Genomic DNA, 20081 nt, shown 5'->3' with positions numbered 1-20081 from the left:
ACTAGTACTTAACTTCAAGCAGGTTGCAACCTGCTGCAGGTTATGTTTAAGAAAATACATAGAGATTGAATTGGTAGCAATTGTACAACAAGATAGGGTAAAGCTGGTCTCAGTGCTAAAAAAAAGGGAAGCTAAAGATTTTCAAAAACATTTGCATTAGTATTACTTTTTGAATCACAGCACGACATGTAATGTCTAAGTCACATAGTCAACAGTTTCAATATTAAGTACCCGAAGGCACTCAGATAGAGTGTGCTGGTGTTAACTTTCCTGTATAAAAAAGTGACCTTTTTAAAGCTATAGTAAGATATCTAAAGAAAAGTTACCGGTTTTCATAGCTGAAAGTCCAGTGCTACCCACCAAATCCCGTAAGAGCTACATTACCTTCAAAAATTAAGTTGCTTTTATATCTATCTCTATATATATATCTCTATCTCTGGATTTAGCACCATACCCTTACCTAAGCTTGGCCCTTAGCCCCAGACGTTCGAGAACAGCTCCTCAGAACATCCCTCTGCCAGGTGGGTCAGTCTGATGGCAGCTGATCCTGCCTGCACCCTCAGCCCCACGCTTCTCCCCTCCCCAGTCATGTGTGTGAACATCAGCCACCACACAGGCCCCCTGGCTGAAGGTAAAGTTTCTATTAAGAAAAATAAGAACTCAGTACTTCATATAACCATAGAGAATATAACAAATCAGGCATTACTGCATTACTGGTACTAATAATACAGAATTGCTGACTAAGGTCTGTACTCGGGACACAAGAGTTGCCTTTTATTTTCTTAAAAGGCAAGTTAATGAAATAAGACTAGCCGAGAGGATCAGGCATTTGCTGCAAACACAGAACCTGCTGAACTAGTATTTAAGATCCCCAGCATGCAAAACTCTGATCATATAAAATTAAATGCAAAGAAAATGCTATGGAAACACCTTGTTGCTTAAATTACCACAAGAAAGGATTTGATATTTTTAAATCATATTCAAATTCAGCAGGATGACTAACAGAAATCCAATCCTTTTCTGTCTTTAGGCCTTATTCCACACATGCATCCTGCAAGTATCTTCAGCTCCTGCTGACTAGAAAGAGCTCTCAGCTCTTAACAGCATGAAGCCTTCCTGTTCTTTTCCTGTAAAGGACCTAGCAGAGAACATTTCAAATGCACAGGTACAGAAAACAACACATGGAAGCTCATAAAAATGTATTTGTAAATTGCCTACACAAATAGACAAAAAGCACAATAGTAGCTTCCATTCAGTTTAAGTATCTAACAGAATATATTCTTTTTATTTCAATCAAGCCCCTACAACAAATCACTAAACCCATGTCAGAATAATCAGTTACTTTATTTATATTCTTTTGTATTAGATTATAAACTTGAGAAGGATATTTAAAATAAGCAGAGGCATTGTACTACAGGTTAACAACTTGCACATATTTAGCTGTTGCACATGAAAAGGTTTTTTGTTCTTACCAATAAATTTCTGAGGCATTGAGCTTTTTCGCTTTGCCACGTTGCTTGCTAGCCTGTCCAGCACAAGGGCTCTTTCACTCCCCATCTCTGCCTTGATGTGCCTTGCCTCCACGCTTGCTAGTTTGGAAAATGTGAAAAGGAAAAAAAAGAAAAGAAAAAAACAAAACAAAACAAAAAACACGTAGGTGAAAAGGAAAAAAAAAAAAAAAGGAAGAGATGAATGGTTTAATCTCCGGAGTTTGCCACACTAACTGGGAGGAAACAGTTTGGAGATCTGATGTAAACTTGTTTTGCTGTTTCTGTCGTTCTTGCTCTTTGCGCCCTTGGGGACCAGTTGCGGTCAGTGGAACCAAGCACAGAAACACACAAAATTTTGCAGTCCTGAGCTCATGCAAGGAGAGCATAAACCATACAAAACCAATACCTTCATTAGCAAGAGGAAGTGTAAAATAAACTGGCTGGAAGGGTTGGTTACAAAATATAGATGGAGATACAACCTCTGTTAGCCTTTCTTTTTTATTCTGAGTAAGACTGTGTGACACCTGCAGACCGACACACTGCTTCAAAACTTCACTGTAAGACATTCGGTCCTCTTGCTATGCTTTTTTAGGTATCAGCCATACATCAATGCCTTCTTAACTAATCACTGAGAAACTTGTATGAAATATATTAATGTTCCACTAAAATCAAAATAATACAACCTTTCAACACTCGCTTTAACTCATTTTTTTCCCAGGTGTCATTACCACTTAATTTTATTTTTTTTTCTGAAATGCTACAGCTAAAACTGATGAAGAGTGTTTTCTCTCTGGCACATTTGTAAGCATTAGCATTAGGTGTTTTAAAGGTTATTACACCCTCCAGAATTTCTACTTTTAGAAAAAGTACACGTGCCTTATGATCACTTCCTTGAGACTGGGCCACTGACTGTTTTAAGGATCTTACCATTTTCCACAGTTCTCCTTTAGCCAGGCTAACCAGTGCCCACCATTTCACGGAAACTGCTGCTCGCTCTCACCTCATGGAGGCTGCACAGGCTTTTGAGCTGGATCAGCCAAGCTGAAGGACTGCCACCTCATATCGCTACTGCCAGACTAATACTGAACATAACTGCTGCAGCTTCCCCCAAAAAGGCTGCTCTCGCCTGAAGACCCAAGTACCAGTTAGTGGTACTTTTATATTAAAAAGTAGCACAAACAGTTTCAGTGTTAGGAACCACTGTGATGAAAACTAGACATGTTTTAAGAGACTGCCCATGCCTTTAAGAGTTGGAATCGGAATAGAGGAAAACGAAGACAAGGAAGGGTAATTTATTTTCCCAAGGTAATATAAAAGGTCATATTTCACCGTGAAAGAATCCTGGCTGCTGTGTTATTATACTATTGCACTAGTATACCTAATACATGCAGCATAATCTACACAAGGGAGAAGTAATGTCAGAGGAAAACGATACAAGCACTTGGGTATCACTTCAGTCCTGCTAAACGCAATTTTATTAACTATTGGACTTAAATTGCAGTTTACTAAGTACAAGTGATAAAAATGCAGTATCATCCTTCCATAGCCTAGTGTGCAACATTTCCCTATAAATTTCAAAGTCAGTCACTCCTTACTTGTTTATTATTGCTGTTACTGCTATCATATGAGTCAGACAGCACCAACCATGACTCACCAAACCTCAGCCAGAACTATTTGTTAATGTTTGTTCAGCATTTTGAAGATGTAAAGTGCTTCATAAGTACTCAATGCCACAAATACTAGCTACAAATATGACTCAGGATGGATGGGATAATAGGGCTCAGCTCAGCACTACCTTACTCCTGTCTCTTCAGGCTGTAACTCCATGATATACATGATAACCAGGCCCACAGAGGGCATGCATACACGATGCCTTCAAGGTAATAACATACTGCTTTTCCAGTCTGACTTTTATTCCAAATTACTCTAGTGTGTGGAGAGACTTGCATAAATATATTAATCAACTGCTAAAGTGCACCTGCTTCCAGCATGAGCTACCAAGACACTACATAGCACTTTACATAAAGCGAGACAAAAGATCAGGTTAAGTTGAAACTATAAGGGAAAGTTACAGGCAGAACATCACCATCCATTTGGATTTTGGCCAGAAGCTCTAGTTAATTCTTGAGAATAATGTTACAAGATTTTTAATTTCAGAACTTCTGTTTAACTCTCATGCTCCTAAAACTGGAATATCTGAGCTTTTTGTATTTTCTTTACATAACTGCTGTTTGAGGTTTGAACTGCTCCCGACCCAGAAAGCTTGAAATCTTGACAGGATCACTGCACAAGTCATTAACAATAGTAATTTAAATGTTAAAACCCCAGCAACCCACAACTACCCAGAACAAGATAATACAGTGTTCTATATTAAAAAATTTATGTTGTAAAGAAGAAAAAAAGAAAGAAAATGCAATTCATCCATGTCATAAAAGCAGCTCCATGATCCCTACCATTTCTTCATTTTTCTTATTTTGTTCTTCTAGTTCCTCTTTTTCTCAATCTTTAACTTCATGGGTTGTACTTTTGTTCTATTAAAGCTTTAATTTCACATTTTCAGAATCTTTTTCTCTATCTTCTGAGAGAACTCAGAGTGAAATTTGTGTAAGTCCTCAGCCAGCCCTAGAAACACACTGGAAGCTGCATACAGTGTATCAGTGACTACTCGTCTTGTCAGTGTTATTTATGTGCTAACAAGGGAACTTTATTAAATTAGTGTCAAGAGGGCAGACAAGTGGCTTCCTGCAGAGGTAACAATAGTCTTCACTCAGAAGAGATTGCTGAAAAGACAGTAACTATTGACCTATATAGTATGTTCTGGGACATCTGTAACTATCAATCTTTCAGCTTGCTGTCTGCCTGCCATTTCATTTTAATGCTGAGGGTCTTTTCTTTCACATGAAGATTTTCTACTCCTTACTAACGGCCATTTTTTCCCAAAGATAAAAAAAAAAAATCTCTATGTGCCACAGAAGGTCTTTGACAATGTCTCCATAATACAGCCTTAGGGAAACACTATCTGCTCCCATTGAGACAAAGGTGGTTGCACTTGATTCTCTCCCACAACACTGCTCTCTATCCAAAAGCTAACTTAAAATTAGCTCACCCACCTCTTTCTTCTGGATCACTTATGAAACAATCTAAGAATAATATTTAGTATTTAGGAAATGTGGTTTTTTAATTGCTAAAAATTCTCCAAAGACTTCTCAAACAGAAAGAAATAATCATGCCCTGTCTCCCTCTTCAATTACCTTATCCACTAGATGATTCCACTGCACATTGTGACGTTAGTATAAAGAACTAATTATCTAACTATAACACATATCTAAAAATAAATTTCAGGCTGGACTGACAGAAATGGTCAAGTGCTTCACTGAAAGTTATATTGTGAAATAACACACAGTCATAAAGAAAATCTAGACTTCAAAAGCACTTAACCTATTTCAGACTGTGATCTTGAAATGTCCTGCAAGCTAAATACCTCTGATGGTTCAACTGCTTGGCCAGAAAAGAACTAAAACCCTCAGGACGCTAAAAGAAACCTTGCAGATCAAATAAATCACCCTTTTCCCTTCTTGTTCAGATCTGCTCGGTGCTCTCACATGTGCCTCTGGAATTACATGGAAAGCCAAGCTCCTAACAGTGGTATTTTCACACAGGGGCAGGATGAGATTTAGCTCTAATGTCCTGACCACGTTCAAACTCAGGTCACCACCTCCTACACAATTAACACCAGCGACCACTTACAGCCTTCCCTGACCACCGCCTGAAATCTCTCTGTGGTGCTTCCAAGTACTACGGCCACCCTCGGTGTGTTACACATCAGTGGTGATCTTACATTTATAAAGCACTTCCAGAAGAAAAATTGTGGTTTAGACCTTATGAATGAGTGCTTATGTTTTCTTGTAATCACTGGGTGGCAAGCCACCTCTCTAAAACAGTGCTGTCACCCAGCCATTATGTCATTCTGTAGACATACAGAGTGGATGCTCTCCTTCCAGCCCACAGCACGAACACACGATCATTCAGCCTGTACTGAATTGTTTCCATAGTGTGGTTTTTGTCACACTGTCAACATCAGTATAATTTTTAGAACATGCGGGCCTTGTTCACAAAACCCTGAAGTACAAAGCAGAGCTCAAATTAGAGGCATTGCTTCCTGTAGCATCTCTGTGTGGTCACTAAATAATGGAGAATGGAAGAGAGGTGAGTTACTGTGCAATGAGAGCAACATGACCAGAGATTGTTATCAGGGACTGAGCAATGTGCTAACAACACTGTTGCATAAAATCTTTCTTTCAGAAATATTTCCAGGCTGCTACATTTGGAACATGCAAACGTTGTATAAAAAGCAGCCAGAATGGTTACTACAGTCCTGATGCTTTTCAGTATTTTAACTGATTATTGGATGATGGCACGTAGAGCACACTTGTGCTTAAAGATGGTTCCATATGAGAAGGTTGCAAGGACTTCAGGAAAGTATCAAAATTCAAAGCAATGCGGATAAGTAGGAAAATGGTCAGAAATCAAAAAAACAACATTCACTAAACACAAATGCAAAATGCTACACTTCAGGGGAAAAAAGCAAATTGAATGCACTAACTGATCTCCTGAGGTCCTTTCCAGCCTTCCCTCTCTCTGATTTTGTCATCTAACATAGTGCTGATATCAGAGAACCGAATGGAAATGCCTCAGCAAGACTGGAGTTCCTGTTTTTCATAAAACTTACTACTCCACCAAAAACACTGCAAGACTTTTAAAACTGCAAAGGTCTTAAAGGTATAGGGTACAGCCACATCGTGTCATACTGGAAATTTACGTTTCCTCTGTGACCAATTTAAGGCATGCTGTACTACTGCAGTAAGTACTACATAGCAGATTCTGGATAAGTGAAATGTTGCTATTCTGAAATGAATATAAACCATGAGAATCATTTAAAAGCAGAAATCTATAGTAGGTATCATGTTTTCCATTTTCACGTGGTGGACATCTCAGTGATTGCCATCATGGGAGTATGTACTGTAACATAAAACCACAGTTACAATAAGTATGGGTTCTCATGAAAACCAAAACTTGCTGATGTTCTGATAACCATTTACTTTTACTAATGCTCTAAAAAACATGTCATTTGCTGAAAAGATGATAGCCCACGAAAAACTATAAAACTCTAACTTTGTTAAATCATTGCTTCTTCATGGCGGTTTTTTGTGTGTGCATGTGTCATAAAGCCTGACACACCAGCTTCCTCGCTCTGCACAGAGTCAGGACTTTGGTCCCCACAGAGTCATCATCATCAAGGGGCCTTCACACCATTTTTCAGGCCCAGCTTGGGATGATGCCTGCAGAATCTTTGCTTGATAAGCATATCAGTGAATAAATTATTTTTTTTTTCATTATCAAAGGGCCTTGGTAAACACTGCTGTTTTAAGTGTATTTTTACATTTTAGTTTTCTTCTCTGAAAACTCAGTTTAACTTTTTTCCTTGTAAAGAAAATTCTATCTGAAATTCACAATCAAAACTAGGAAGCTCCTTAAAGTTATTGATGCTCAGAGGGCTGGAGCCCCTCTCCTGTGAGGACAGGCTGAGAGAGCTGGGTTGTTCAGCCCGGAGAAGAGGAGGCTCCAGGGAGACCTCAGAGCAGCCTTCCAGTACCTAAAGGGGCCGACAGGAAAGCTGGAGAGGGACTTTGTACAAGGGCATGTAGTGACAGGACAAGGGGGAAAGGCTTTAAACTGAAAGAGAGGAGATTCAGATGCAATATTAGGAAGAAATCCTTATCTATGAGGGTGGTGAGGCATTGGAACAGGCTGCCCAGAGAAGCTGTGGGTGCCCCATCCCTGGCAGTGTTCAAGGCCAGGTTGGACAGGGCTTGGAGCAACCTGGGTGAGTGGAAGATGTCCCTGCCCATGGCAGGGGGGTGGACTAGATAATCTTTAAGATCCCTTCCAACCCACACTGTTCTACGATTCTATGTTTCTATTGTTTGGTTGTTTTTTTAAGGCTGAAGAGCAAAAAAATGGGAACCCAAATGCTGAACCTGTAGACTCAGCTCTGCTATAGATTAGTTGTATTCTCTTTGGGGAGGTCACAACCACTCCCTGGCTTTGAATGGGAAAAGTAATTCTTTCCTGACTTACTGGTGTATTGTGGGATTTATATCACACAAGTTCATTTTAGGATTTGAAATATTCAGGCAAAGCAGGCTCAAAGATTACAGCAGTCATTTTTCACTAAAGTATTTTCAGAACTGCAGCACTGAGACTGTGAAAAGGAAAATAAGAAAAACTACGTTTTGATACCTTTTACCTTCAGTCTTTTCCAAAGACAACTCTACACTTAAAAGAAGTCCCTCATCTCTCACTACCTCCTAAGCTGATCTATCAGTGATCTTCAGGATACCATCCCATTTCCACGCCCTAGATCCATGTCACTAAAACTTCTGCAAATTCTAACAATGCTGACTAACAGTTTTCATTCTAAAGAAAAAGAAGCGTCAAACAGGCTGAGATGTGTGAAGAACTGTTGTCAACCACCACAGGCATCAACTCTTTCAATAAAATAAGCCACATAATAGCATTAATGTAGGAATAATTTAACTTACTGTGTCACCTACAGAAATGCAGCGTACAAGGTATTTTAGATGTTTTATTCAAAGTAACTGTGAAATAAAAAAGTGATTAAAATAAAAGCATTCTTTAACTAGTTGCCTGAGGGATGCATTAAACCAGACCCTTTTATAAGATGTTACAGCCCTTTAGGTTACAGAAAATGGCTGTAGTAAAAACTTCTCAGGCTGTGCATTAACAGCTTACCAGATGCCCTTTTTTAAGCACTGTAATGAACCAAAAAACCAAAACCACTGTAATGTGATAAACTCACCAGCCTCGCACATGCCAGCGTTCTGCAAATAAGTACGGCACCGCTCCTTGTGCTCCTCTAATGAGCTCCTTTGCTTGTAGCTCCTTCCACAAAACTCACATTTGTATGGCTTCTCCACTAGAAAAATAAGAGTGCAGGATAAAATAACTACAAGAGACTACTAAAACACCGTCTCCCTGACATTGAAGTATATAGTTACTAATAGCATATCTTCAGCTCATGGAGAATGCTTTAAATTTCTGTTAAGTTTATGAGCACTGTAATCATCACAAAGTTGGGGTTATGTAAGGGTGAAGCCCACCAGACACACAGAGTTCCTCTTCATCCCCTGAGCTCAGGACCAGAAAAGAAGAGGACTTATAACTGGACACTGTTCCCAGGAGCTCAGGTTCCTACCACCCTGCTGCAGTTGACAACTTCTCTTGGCGTAACTTCCCTAGGGAAGGCCAACTCTACTGCTGCTAAACCAGGACTGCAACTGTCCTAACCTTCTGACCTAGGTCCTGTCTCTACAGAATTTTTTCAAGGATTTCATGAAACTGATGAAGTTAAACCAAACCCAAACCATATTTGAGGCTCATTTATTTTCCAAAGGCATTTATGGAAAAGAAAACTATGGTTCAAATTCATTTAACTAAGATATCCACACAGCCTTTCCCAGCACCTCATACACAAGGACGGGAAGCACTTCCTAAAGTACCTCATTCCTGTTTTGTGAACAGACATCCTCTAACACACCCTGGCAAAATATCATCCCTGGACAGAGCAAATATAACTAGCCTTGCATTGTATGATGTGCAGCGAGACCACACTCCCTACTGCTAATGCAATTGTTGGCTTCTTTACGTGATTCACTTGAAGAGGCTTTCTTTATACTGTTTAATAAGCCAGCTCTTGAAAACTTCACTTACAATAACTACATGATGTGTTTGAAGCATGATGTTTTTAGCATTGTGCTGGTGGGGGACAGTCACCACCACTGTGACGGTTCTTGATTAAATCAGAATCTCATTTATCCATGTCAGGTAATCTCATTTTTAACTTTGATTCTTTGTGAGTTTGTACTTTTCTTTTTTTTTCTGTAAAGTGCAGTGCAGAGATAACATCTATCATTTAGAATAAATATTTTCTCTCTAGGCTGCTGTATAACACAGGATATACACAAATCAAAAGAGTAAGCACAACCTGGCTCTTACAGAACTGGGGGAACTATGATTAATTAATTTATACCTGGCTTGTTATTCAAGTCACATCAGCTCTGTGCCTTCATTTCTCCCATCTGTAAAATGGATGGAAAACCCTACCAGGCTTGAGAAAAAACACCGGTCTTTGTTGAGCATGTTAAGACATTCAGATGAAAGGCACTACACAACAGTGAGGTGTTCACTGGCGATAGTCGTGCTGTCCTGGATTATGCTTCTAGAGCCTAACAGCTCAGGGTAGGACCGGGAGTCCCAGCAAAGCATGTCTTCACACTACTCCTCAAATTCAGAGCTTGCTGGCACAGCTAGCTCCACTCATTTGAAAACACCAAGGAGTTATTTTGTTCAAGCAGGCATTGAGGCTGGCTGTTCCTCACAGCACACAGCTGTGACAGCAGGTTTCCCTGTGCCCTCTTTCTGCCTTAAGAGCGGAGCTGAGCCCAGAGATGGTTCCATCAGCACAGCAGGCAGAGTGAGTGGTCGCTGCTATCTGCCCACTGTTCAGAACTAGCCCAGCTGAGCGAACTTGGCTGACTCTTTTTCACACCTAGTGTCCTAGTGACACACGTCTAAAACACATGAAGTGTCTCTGAAGTCACTTACCAGAATGTGTCCTTAAGTGACCTGTTAGCGCATCCCTCCTTTGGCAGGCATAACTGCAAAGATGACATTTAAAAGGTTTTTCCCCCGTATGTAGTTTAATGTGGCGGAGGAGGTTACCCTTCTGAGTAAAGGAAGCTCCGCACTGATTACACTGGAATGGCCGTTCACCTTAAAATGACATACAAAAAAGGACATTTAATGGTTACGTGGGTATCATGCTGTCTTCATACCCTTTCCTTTTTGGAAGGGGAAAGAATGAGATACTGGATCAATTTATTTCTACAGAAACACACACAGCCCTTCCGTTGACTTCAGTGGGAGTTACATGCAGCTCTGGTGTCAGAGCTTCTTGTAACATATGTACGACTATAGAAAACACTGTACAGTTTTTCCATGAAAATAAGTGTTCTGGAGGAGGATGATTCCAACAAGCTAGCAATTTTTAGAAAAAGCAAAAAAAAAAGTCTCATCTTACTGCAGGTCAAAACCCAAGATGCTCACTGGCTTGTTGCCAAATTATAGCACAAAGAGAAATACAGATACAGACTGGAAATGGCGGCACAAAACCAATCTAACTTGTGTTTTGTGCCTGAAATACTTAAATTGCATAGTGCCTTTCATCCAAAATTCTTAAAATGCCTCACAAAAATGCTTTTACTAATAGTCAGTCCTGACAGTAAGAAAGGTGGGTAAATGAGGCACAGAAAAGTGAGTAACTTGCTAGAGATCACACGTGGCGTCAAGGGTAGAACAAGGAAATCTTGGTTTTGGTATCCTTTTTTAAAATAAGTAGTCTAGCTTACAAATTACTATCCTTTCAGTATTCATCTCTTACAAGAATAATATAGGGATATTTACCAGTGTGGCTACGCTTATGAACCATCAAGACATTGAGGCTAATGCAGGCTAATCCACAGATATCACAATTCATTTTTCCACTAGCTGGCCTGATGTTGTCATATGAGCCAGAATGTCTTTCCAGTTTTATGCTTTCATATTCATTATATTCTCTGGGATAGGTGTAAGTCATTTCAGATTCTTCTGGGGTTTCCATATGTTCTGAATTTAAAGCATTCTCCTCTCTTTCACTGTATTCAGCTTTCACTTTAACCACATCATCTGCAGGTAAAACAAAGCAAAAAGATGAAAAGATGCTCATCTTAGGCACTATGAAGGATCTTAGGAAAAAAACTCAAAGATTACATAAAATTACATTACCAATCTCCCTGAATATTTTACTTGAACATCCAAAGATGAAAAAATGCCATTAAGATATGAATCTTCATGGGTCATGTACACTTAATGATACTCACAGTGAGATAACCTTTAAAAATACTGACCTGCCTGCTAATTACCTTTGATGGATAATTTCCTTCTACACATTATTAAAGTATAATACAGTACAAACTTCTGCAATTACAGGGTGCTATTCAGGATTCGTAAGAAAATACTTATTCCTACAGCTCACACTTAGCCTACAGAAATTGGTGTCTCAGGCTGTTCCCGCACATTGGAAATACAGAAAAACACAAATTAAAAAGGTTACTTCTATCTTCCTGTGGAACCTCTGGTGCTTGAAACAGGCCTAAGAAATAGTCTGACCCAGTGTAAGAGTTCCAATGCTCCCATGGTACAGATTCTCATGAGTTAGGCCTAATAAACAATCCTAATTTTTACCTGCAAATTACAATTTTTATCCAAACATCTCAAATGTGTGAGGAGCATCCAATAATATTGATACCTGTATCATAAGGTTACTGTGTGAGTAAAACTAGCAGAAGCAGGGTAAAGAAATCAATGAATGTATTCAGAAATGTTAAAAGATTTGTCCAAAGCCATATCACGAGTATGTGGCAAAGAACCCAAAGACTCATAAAGATCAGCATCCGTGGCCTCTCAACAGGTTCCTGAACCTGTAGCCATGTCCCGAGAAAACCAAAGGCATTGCCTTAAATGAATGCAATTTCACGACAAGAGGACAATGTAACAAGTAGCTAATAATTTACTAACTATAAAAATTTACCAAATATTTACTAACAATAATGCTCCCATGTAAAAATATAAGCAGATTGGTCACACTATATGAACAGCTGACAATTCCAAACTTACATTGCTGAATTTCTTTTCCACTATTAACTCCAGCATTACTGGCACTTGCATTAAAATCTTTACTAATTGACAGGACAGATTTTTTCTGCTTTTCCATCTAGACCAGAGCTAGGCTATGGCTGAAACTTGAGTTATGCCTCAAGCTACCAAGTGAAGAAAAGCACCAAGAGATAAAACACATAGTTTCCTGTTTGAAAGTATTCTTCTCCTGGCCACCTGCTCCTCTCTCAAACTGAGGGTTAGACAGTTAAATATGGCACTTAATCACTTGTCCTTTCTCCAAAGTACAGAACTTGGACTGCTGAATATGTATTAGCTCTGGTTCTGAGTAATAAACCACATCAAATGCCAAGAACAAACAATGGGTGACAGTGAAAATGAGGTGGCAACATAAAAGCAGCACTGAAAAATGAAGATCTGGCAACCAATGCTTTCGTGAAGTCAAAGTTCTCAACTATATTTTAGTGATAAAATCACTCCTCTATCCTAAATGTTTTATGAAGCCCAGCCAATCTATCAATCTTTGGGTTGAAGGGAGGTGGAAGAAACAGGTGGGTGATAATTTCTTCATCCTATGCAAGCATCCACAGCGTAGGGTGGAAAACTCCAAGATTTCCCTTGGTGCTCTCCCTAGATGATGATACACACAGAAGGATGGTGCTTTTTTCCTGCGTATTGTATGGTTTTATCCCCCTATCCTGAAAATTTTTTAGTTTGGGGACTCAGTCAGTTTGGGACTGACTGCCCTGGTCCCAGAAGAGCTCACACAGGTTTGGCTGTTTGCTCAGAGGGTCACAGGGAGCTCTAGATTCATCTACAAACGGGCCATTTTTCTCTGCACCTGCTTCGATACTAGTTCTGCTTCACATCCCAGGGATTCCTAGTTTCACTGAAACAGGTTTTCCTCCGCAAGTACCTTCTGCTGCCAACTTCATGTCTGAGGGAGCAAGGGTGCCTCTGCTATCAAGACTCTAAAATTAGTTTATACATCCAGTTCCATCACGCTAAGGAAAATTATTACCAGTTGCTGAAAGCAGCTTTCAACAGAATCTGTTTTCCAAAAAAAAAAACCAAAACAACCCAAAAAAGTGTTTTTGATGGTAGTTTGGGCTTTTTTTCCCTCTCAGAAGAAGGCAGCTCCAAAATAATTTGCTACATCCTGCACAGCACGGTAAAAGGAAGTACCCATTGCAGCTGCACCTTGTTGGTACTTTCAGACACAATTTCAATTCCCACTTTCTACTTAACGTCTCACCTTTTGTCTGCATCAAATGCAATCGCTTAGTGGATAACTAGTTGTAAACTCCAACTGAGAAGACTTCTCTACCGTTTTCTACTGTTTCTCACCACAAGTTCATGGCTCACAGCTTTTCACTCTTTTACAGACCTACGCCAGCGCTCACATAGCACTGCGTGAACGCTGGGTTGAGTTCCCCATGGCAAGCACTTGCTGACTGGCACAAACTGGGCAAGCCATCCTAGGCTTCCACTGTGGAAAATAATTACCTCTGCATTTTCCATATTGCATGCTGACTGCTTGCAGTACTTGTGTTTTCTTATAGTGGTGGTGAAGGATGCACCTGAGTTCTGATCAAGGCTTTTCCACCACTGCCTCCCTGCAACAAACATCACTGCTACTCCAGCCGTCAGCAATATCCACCAAAGCTCGAGCGCTTTGCAGTTTACATGTAGGCATTTGAAGAACCTCAACGGAAAAAATTCACTTTCTGATGACTGAGAACAACAGCCAGCAGAAGCCACTAGGGAAGAGGCTTTATTTAGCCAAGTAAGTGTTAGAAGGGTTGGAATTTTTCTGTCCTAACACACCTGTTAACTGTTTAGACTTCACTCTGTCTTCCTGGCAGCAATACAGAAGGAATCTTTGGTACAAAGCAGTCTGAGGAAAAGGCAGCTCACTACAGGTCAGCCTAAAATTAACCAAGTGCTTGCAGAGGTCTGAAGCAACCAAATTCCTTTTTCAGCCCTGACTTTTGTTCTGTGCACTGGCACACACAGGGAATACTGTGAGATCAGGAGATCGGCAGCTGTGTGGAAAGGTATCTGTCACTTAAACATCATATCAACATATTTTAATGACATCAGGGAGTTTCCAAGCTGGTTTGCCTTAACCAAGAGGAAGGCGGCTGTAACTTCAAGTAGAAAAGGAAAATTTAACTGAGGAAAGACACAATTATCCCTAACAACACTAACAAAGTTCCCCCAGTTGAAAAAAAGAAGAGCTATCATCTCTTCGATGCTCAGGAAAGTAAAGAAGTTGTAAGAGGAAAAAAACATTCAGGGTGTCCAACCCAGGTAACTATTTTTCTTCAGGCAGTTCATGAAGGTAATACACACTGCAGAAAAAAAATGTTGTAGATTTTACACAACAAAGTACCAGTGTGATGCGTTAAGGCTGATGCACATGGTTTCATTTCCTGGGGAGATGATTACAAGATGAAAGACATACTCCAGAGTAATATTTTTGTTTCACCTGAAACACTGTAAAAACAATGGGTTCTGGAAAAAATCCAAAATAAAGCCGTGGTGGCAACTTCAGACTGAGTCACCACATGAACAGGGCTTGCATATGTTCTATAAAATGCATGAATAAAAAAAGAAGTCAATAGCAGCAATTAGGACAAGCTAGAGTTTTATCTTTGCTATTCTCTCCAGGAGGAAGTCTCAGAAGGAAAATCCCCCAATTACTATATTTAATCCAAGACCTTGGCATCACGTATAGAGAAAAGAATGTAAGTTTTGCACTGTTGTTAAGCAAAGTTTACCAGTAGTGTTATGAAAAGCACAAAGAATAAAAAACAGAAGCTATTAAAGACAACGGCACAAAAGGGTGATGTTGCTCAAGTGTTTTACAAGGAGTGGGGTCATAATCATGAAATCCTCAGCACATGCAAAAAGTCAACTGGATAACAAAGAAACTTAATCATCTTAATGTGGCGTTTTAATGATGCTGCTGATTTGCTATGCCAATTCAGAGATAATGAGCCCCTAATGCTACAGATGTTCAGCCAGACTAAAGAAAAAAAAAAGAAAAAAGAAAAGCTTTTCTTGTATGCCATTTCCTAACTATCCAATTAAACAAATTGTGAAAGCATATAAATAGTTTACCACATTTTGACAGCTGTTAATAGAATTCAGATGCCAAAGAACAAGAAGGGAGTCTATGCATGTGCATACTGAAGGATTCTTGTGACTACCTGGATCTGACAGGTATTAACTGATGATTCATCACCTTTATTCCCACAAATTGTCCCCAGAAACAGCAGTATCAACCCAAAACCTAGCACACACGTACTAGAGTTGTCCCCTCCCAGAATGCGAGATTCCTTTACCTAAACCAACTAGAAACAGAACAGGCACACGTGGTGAAACTGAAAAAGTAGCGGAGTTTCCAAATTAAAGTCAGAATCCTGCATGTTTATGACAAACACCTCTACAATGGAATTAACGTGCTGTGGGGGAAGAGATGTCATGAATTAAAACCCAACCATATTCCTTAATGAATAGAGAGAGCTTTGCAGTACATCCCATCAAAATTATTTAAAAAACAAAATCAATGCTATACCTATGGTTTTTCTTACATAACAAGAAGAAATCAATGACACGTGACATACATGGATATACTGAATATTTGGAGACTGTAAGTAATGGGGAATTATAAAATGTGATGTGACATAATAGCAACGTGAGATTTTTATTTTTTTTTAATAGAGGTAACACAGCAATAAGGCAACTTTTCTCCATATCTGCCTTCTACATCACTGCAGATACCAGTTCTAGGGAAGGGAAAGGAGTTAAAGCCTTTTGGGCCCAACCTGGCTTTGTTCCTTCCACTGACTCCAGTGATAAGCTCGCTTTTTTTACAACAGCAGCAATGATTTTATGAGATCATTGTTTGCCAACAAAGGAAGAAGCAATCACCTAGAAGCAGTATCTGCTTCCAGCCAGGCAGCAGTGGCAACAACAGTAATGAAGACGTAGTGGCAATAAACATGTACTCCTTCATACAGCGCGCGTATGCCACTGGACTTGTCCCACTCAGGTGTCTCCACAGCTGCAGCGCCCTTTTTGTGTCACTACAGGCCAAACCAGATTCTTCTGCGCTAAAAAATCACAAGTACTACATTCAGTGTTTCTGTTTGACAGCGCACTGGAAATCCACACATTTCACTTCCTTGGCTTACTAAAAATTATTACTTGGACATAATTGGCTTTGATTTTGTCCTTGTGCCTTCCAGTATTTTCTTAGTACTGTTGTTCAGTACCCATTTTTGTACAAAAAACCAAGCATCTATTTTGTTTAGATACTGTATAAAGCATACTTGAGTGGCAATTCCTAAATAAACCACTGCAGTATGCACCTGGTGGAAATTTCACTTCTAAAAATAGGAGAGAAACTTTCATAATTCCCCTTTGTGGAGTGCATGCTCTATGGTAATGAGTTTTCTTGTTTTTATTGTGACTTGAACAAAAATAGAAACAAATCAAATTGAAATGCAGCACTGAGAATTGGAAAGGAAAAAAAGAACAAAAAACCAGGCATCATTTTCCAAGCACTGGGATGTGTGTTTTCTACTTCATTAATACCAATGTCTTTCTATCATTAAAACACAGTATAATTTATCTATTTGCACAATTAATTACAAAAAAAATATTTAAAATAAATCAAACAACATGCATCACCCCCAAGCTCATGAGAGCCAGGAAATTTGATTTAAGTAACTGGTTCTTAAAGCATCTTATTCGAATCCTAGAATCTTTCTTATAAAGATGAATATTCCTCTGTAAATCTATAATTTCATACCTGATATTTCCCATTTATTACAAATTTCTGCCTAATAATAATCGAGTGGGGGTTTTAGGACTTTCATTCCAAAGGTTTCCAAATTACGTTACAGTTATACTAACAGAAATAGCGATAAAGGAAAAGTGTTATCCAAACCTAAGTGCCCCCAAAGCTGGGGATGAACAGGAAAACTGCACAGCAACACCAGGCAGCGCTAGGCCAGGGTTTCGGGAAGGAAATGAAAAAGAACACATTTAACTGACACTACAAACAGAATTTGTGGAAGCAGAATGTTATTACCTGAGACAATATGACTGGGGGCTAGAAAATGATGGTTAGTACTATGCTAAAACTATCACGGACTTCTATTTTTTTTTTTTTTTTAATTTAAAAAAGTGTCGATAGCTTGCCTTTTTCCTCAACTGCCTATTCCCCAGCGCTGCACTGGAGCACAGAGGATCAGAAGGAACGCTATAGCGCTGCACAGGAGCACAGAGGATCAGAGGGAACGCTATCCCACACCCAGAGCCTACAGCGCCCAGATTTTCCAAAGCCTGTCTCAGATGAATTTTTGCTTCATTTATGACACCTGTTAACATCGTCCTTTCAAATCTTAATATCTTGAAAATCTCCCTCTTAAACCAAAAACAAATGAAAAAGGAACACAGCAAAAGATGAACCTGTGTCAGTTCTTCCCTTCTGTTACAGTTAGGATAACATCACTCACAGAAAACATTTCTAAAATGACAATTCCTGAAGTCCAGAAAGCCAGATACAATCACAACCGTTAAATCAGACTTCAATTAGACAGTTAATCAGAGAACATCTGGACCTAACAGTCAGACTGAAAAAGGCCACATGTTAAATTCAGATAATAGCCTTCATTAGTTATATCAAGGGACCTATTATTAATACGACCACTCAGGCATGATCGTCTCTGGTCAACTGCTTTTTCAAATGAACTTCAAATCTGAGAAGTTGCAAGTGTAGTTTCATTTAGCCTTTTCTAATTAATCTCCCAAAAGTTATCCTCACAATGCAATATACTCTTGTGTTTGGTACTAGAAAAATATCATATGAAGAGGAAAATATAATAATGTGAAGAACAGGGAAATCAGCGATAAGTATCAATGGAGATTTTTAACACCTATAAACTGAAGACAGGAGCTTGGTTAAGATGTTGCTTAAAATCCTTGAACACGTTAATCTTGACAAAACTAACTGTATTGATTTGATTCAACTATCAAAAACTTCCCAGTAGTAAATAATCTGCATTCTGAGACTTGAATTATAGATTACTTTCTCTCCAAAATGAGGTTTTTATAATTAAATACTTGTGATTTACTTTTAGCTTGGTCTTCTATAGAAGCATATGCTTCCACTCTGTGTTCGCTTCGTAACATTCAGACCTGTACACCAAATTCAATCCTACCTGGAAGAGGAGAGGGCATCTCAGAATTAATCTTTTCTGACAATTTGTCTGTTCAATGACGCCCAGGAGTACCGGCATCTCCCAAAACCACTCCTGGAGGTGGTGCTCCTGCACCAGGAAAAACAGCCAGTGTGGCTGGCACACTTGGCAGGTGAGGTGCAGCAACAGACTGTTCGACAACAATGTACAGAACCGAGCTCTGAATTAAACAAAAGTTCCTAACAGCTCCCGCAAAGCAGCAGAGGGAACAAAAACAGGAACAAGAACTGGAGCAGCTGAATGCAGTGTGACGGGAGATGGCACTGAGGACGCAGCAAAGCTAGCCTGAGGTACCAAAGGTAAAACCTGGCATCTAGCACAGGATGCAAACTTTGCATCATCCAACTAAAAGTCAGCCAACAACAAGACACCAGCCCACTGGAAACCAAGTTTCATCAGTTCCAATGCACATGGAACTATTTGCTGCGTTTTAGCAAAGTTTTGACTCTTGTGCATTTATTTCTGCTTTCTGATACCTTTCCAGCAGCACAAACAGTAGCAAACCTGCCCCTTAAACTCACACTTTTTGTGCCAAATGAACAGCCTCATTTGGGGGCAAAACATGAGTCATCTTAATTAACTGATTTCCTTTCCACCAACCCATACTTCTGAAAACAGATTATTTTCTACAATGACATGTGATTTGAGTTCCTAGGCCGTTTTCTTCATCTTCACCAATTTCCTGCTGGGGGAGGTGGGGAGGGAACACACCACAACTCATCTACCCTGAACTAGACCTTCCTTTGATGCCAAAGGAATAAGTATTCCTCTCACCTTTAATTTCAAGTAATTATTTTCTATTAACCCGATGCACACATTGTAGAATAAGTGAAGAAAAATGCTGTTTTAAAAGTTATGGAAAGAAGTCCATCATCTATTGGAATAATGCTGTGCATCCATCCTCCTTCCAGACATCTGATAGTCAGGATACCTCAAAAGCCAATTCTATTTTCTGCTAACTATAATGGGTTAATTAGAACAAGACATAGCTGCGCTTTTCTGATTATTTCAAGGCAATCAGAAGATCCCAGTTTCTGTACCAGCCCTGGGTGCTCTGGGCTACCCCACTGCGCAGGACAGTCCAAGCTGATGTCAATCATTTGCAGGCTGTGGTGACAATGACGGTGTTGATGTCACTGAACGTGCTTGGCAGCATTCCTGCTGCGGATAGTAGAGCTAAAACAAACTCCAGAGGATCTTTTGTTGATAAGACTCAGACGAAACTAGGTTCAGTTCATGCACAGGCACCAAAGCGGGGACCTGACACAGTTAAGCAGCACAGACTCCTTGCCTAGTTTTAACACTCACAGAAATCCCCTGTTAAGTGAACTTCTGCAGCACAGCACTGCTGATGTTGTGAGATAACCCCTGAGTCCCATGAGCGGCAGGGCTCGATCTGGGCTTGGGAGATGTAATATTCTGATAAAAAACGGCACTTCCTTTTCAAGCAGATAAGTGCGTGTGCTAGCAGCACCACTGGAACCTCAGTACCCGCCAAAGCGAGGGTTTGTCATCCTCTCCT

General features: G+C 39.7%; 1 protein-coding gene across 11 annotated transcripts in view; it reads right to left on the bottom strand.

The window, feature by feature from the left end:
- The window catches only part of IKZF3 (IKAROS family zinc finger 3), a 37998-nt gene that overhangs the window by 6811 nt on the left and 11106 nt on the right, over positions 1-20081 (bottom strand). For 5 of the 11 annotated variants that reach the window (XM_056362129.1, XM_056362128.1, XM_056362126.1 and 2 more), the window contains 4 exons: positions 11034-11294; positions 10176-10343; positions 8371-8487; positions 1473-1589 (listed from right to left, as the gene is read on the bottom strand). In XM_056362129.1, the coding sequence (XP_056218104.1) occupies positions 1473-1589; positions 8371-8487; positions 10176-10343; positions 11034-11294 (663 nt within the window). The remainder of the gene's footprint in view (positions 1-1472; positions 1590-8370; positions 8488-10175; positions 10344-11033; positions 11295-20081) is intronic. The other 6 variants (XM_056362132.1, XM_056362131.1, XM_056362133.1 and 3 more) reach the window with 6 other exon arrangements.

This window comes from Falco biarmicus, chromosome 17, assembly GCF_023638135.1.
Source record: "Falco biarmicus isolate bFalBia1 chromosome 17, bFalBia1.pri, whole genome shotgun sequence".
Taxonomy (NCBI): Eukaryota; Metazoa; Chordata; class Aves; order Falconiformes; family Falconidae; genus Falco; species Falco biarmicus.
The sequence above is the reverse complement of the archived record's forward strand: the minus strand, read 5'-3'. Positions and strand labels throughout refer to the sequence as shown.